The 3,066-nt window shown below is 40.7% G+C and overlaps 1 protein-coding gene across 2 annotated transcripts in view; it reads right to left on the bottom strand.

Moving 5' to 3' along the window:
- Positions 1-3,066, bottom strand: part of LOC111655389 (thyroid hormone receptor alpha-B) — a 32,094-nt gene that overhangs the window by 6,158 nt on the left and 22,870 nt on the right. For both annotated transcript variants that reach the window (XM_023406757.2, XM_087174111.1), the window contains one exon: positions 656-914. In XM_023406757.2, coding sequence (XP_023262525.1) covers positions 656-914 — 259 coding nt within the window. The remainder of the gene's footprint in view (positions 1-655; positions 915-3,066) is intronic.

Consider the following 3,066-nt stretch of genomic DNA (forward strand, 5'->3'; position numbering starts at 1 on the left):
CCAAGACAATGAGGGATGTAGAGTCAGGGAGAGGGGCCTTTTTAGGCTGGCTCTCCCCCGCCGGATTAGGCTGGGCTCTACACCCCTCATACTCTAACACCACACCATGCAACTCACCTAAAACAAACAAACTCACCTAAACAGCCAAAGACACACTACAAACCAATTCGATACAAGCAAACAATACAGGCCACCTCACCTGGACTAACCGCATGGTCTCAAAGAGGCTCACACAGGCCACACCCCCACTTAAAAAAAAAACAAAAAAAAAAAAACACTTCCTCTTCCTGGATTTCTTCCTTGCTTCTCCTAAGAGTCTATCTATCCTAAGTGCTCCCCCTGCTGGGCCCCCAGCTACCATTACTCCTTCTCATCCAAAACCACTGACTGGATCTTGCTGCCTCATCTGACATGTCCTTTACAATATATGCTGTGTATAGCAGCGGGTAACGGCTGGGAATATGGGCTGTCATGGGATTGTGTCTCTAAAGGCACAGAAAACTGACATTTAAATTTACATTACATTAAGCTCAACCTCCTGGACTACCACTGTTACAAGCAGCCGGTGCAGAGAGACGGCGCTGTCATGCTGCAGTTGGAAGATTGAGAAAAGAAGCTGAACAGCTAAGTCATAAATTCTTAAATAAATAACAACCTGAGCTCATGAGCAGCACGGCCTGCAACAGCGCCACCTCCGTGTCGTCCAGGTTGAACTGCGCCAGGCTCTTGCCCAGATCGAAGATGGCGTCCGACACCACACCCAGGCCACCGTTCTTCAGTTGCTCGCGCTTCACAGCCATCTCCCCGCTCAGCGTCAGCGTCTCGCTGTCGGGGTCGTAGCGCATGGCAGCTCGCAGTGACATGATCTCCATGCAGCAGCCCTTCAACAGGATGATCTGGTCTTCACAAGGCAGCTGGTGAACAAAGTTTTTTTTTAATGTTTGCTGGACAGTTATAAACATATATCTCTAAACAATTGTCATATAGACCATAATACAACATACTGAGGTTGTAAAAAACCGAGCAAGCTTTACAAGAAGGAAATTATTGTAGATAATTTCACTGAAGGAAATTTTTTTTCTCACAGTAACAATGTAATTAGTATTTTCTCTTTCATTTTAGAGCTAAGGTTACTGTTGTGAAACACTAGGATAAAAAAGAGAACGGAGGAAAACAAGAAAGAGAAATGGAGGAGGGACTGGACTCAGCGTATCTGTTTCTGGTTGCATCTTGCTTCTTTAGTAATGCTTTTAAATAAAAATAGCTGAGCAAAACAACATTTATAAAAGGCAAAATTGGGGATAAATGGACACTAAAATATGTTGAAAGCAAAAAAAACACCAATTTCCAGCAGCTTTAAACAATAATTTATAAAAATGATGAGGTGTATTTAGGCTCTTCTTGGTAAACAAGTTAGAGAATTTTACTTTTCCATTCACAAAGTGAATGTTTTGTGACAAACTGTTTATTACATTCTGGTACTTTCACACAAACACACCACAGCACTCAGAGAAAACAAGACGAGAAAACAAAATTCCCATCCATCCATCCATCCATAAGCTGAACGTATGATATTTTCACTCTTGACTTTACTGGAGATAGATGTCTACCATTAGCTGATACTGGAACATTATGAAAGGATAATTCCAGTTTACTATAACCTGTCTGACTGCTTATTATCCAACTGCCCATGTTTATGGTGACACTGGATGTTTTAGCTGCAATGCCGTATTCCCAAATCCAAACCATCAACTTGATGAGCATCCAAATCGGAATAAACCAGAGTCTTTCTCAATCATCAGAAAAAGAAGGGAAGAGAAAAAGGGTGAGGGAGCAAAGCAGAGATGCAGTAAAGAGGGAAGGATGGGAAGGGGTGAACACAGATTATGACTAATACGCCCTGATTTACATGGATATTAGAATCTCTGGGTTGAAACCCATTTGATTAAATCTACAGACTCTGGTGTGCTGAATTAAATCTACCTTAATGTAAGCTTGTTTCTTATTTCACCGCTCTTGACTGCTGAGTAGACTAATTGGCATTCATTGGCTTGATTTGTCTTGTAAATTTGTACCTTGGGGGGCACGCTTAAAGTAAATGCTTATAATGCAATTACTGCTGCATCAGTTTGAGGGAGAAGCAATAGATACATTTTTAGTGGTTCACTGAGTGCTGGTTTAGTTTCACTGCATTATTATCAGTAATTCACTGCAGTGGCATGGGCAGATATCATGTAGGCTAAACAGGTTCTCTCGCTCCACCTCTTTCATCAGATTAAAAAAGGCTTCTTTCATAAAGCAATTTATTATATTGTGAATAAAAGATAACCTATTAAAAACGATGACTGATTATGTGTTTCGTTGTCTGGAATACTAAAAAGCTCCATCCTTATCTACTGCTGTTTAATTTCTGCGTCTCTATAATTAATACCCAGCAGTGGTATGAGGAATTTATTCTAGTTTACACATTGATTTGAATTGTAGTATCCATCATAATAGTAAGATTTGTGCCATAATAGAACAATAGGAATTAATTTTACTTTAAAATATGCTGATTGAAAAAGCAAAGACCTCTACTTCCTCTACTGTATTTGTGATGAATCAAACACAGCAATGGATTTCAGTTTTAACTTTCCCTCTCCTGTAATTCATTACAGGGCACACTCTCACTCTCTCTCTCTCACACACACACACACACACACACACACACACTGCAGCTGCCCCACTAGACAACAACAGCTACTTTGATAATTCTCCAATCACACAAGGTCTCATTACAGTCAGCAGAGACAAGAGACGTGATTACATGCTGCCAATTAAGGCAAGGAAAACAGGAGCACATGTGCATCTCTGATTGTCACCACCACCGACACTTGACACAATACATTTGTGTGTTTTCTACAGTATGGTATTAAGTTGTAACTCACATGCTATACGTATGTTGCTGTGGTCTTTCTCAAACAGAGGAACTACTAATTCTAGACAAGCTGACCTCCCTAAATCACACATTTCCTCAATAAATCCTGGCTGTGTCTGCTGTGTGTTAAAGTTTGTCAGGACCCCCCC

Source organism: Seriola lalandi, unplaced genomic scaffold (genome assembly GCF_002814215.2).
Source record: "Seriola lalandi dorsalis isolate HSWRI2012SDOR001 ecotype SW California unplaced genomic scaffold, Sedor1 jcf7180002054317, whole genome shotgun sequence".
In the NCBI taxonomy this organism is placed as follows: Eukaryota; Metazoa; Chordata; class Actinopteri; order Carangiformes; family Carangidae; genus Seriola; species Seriola lalandi.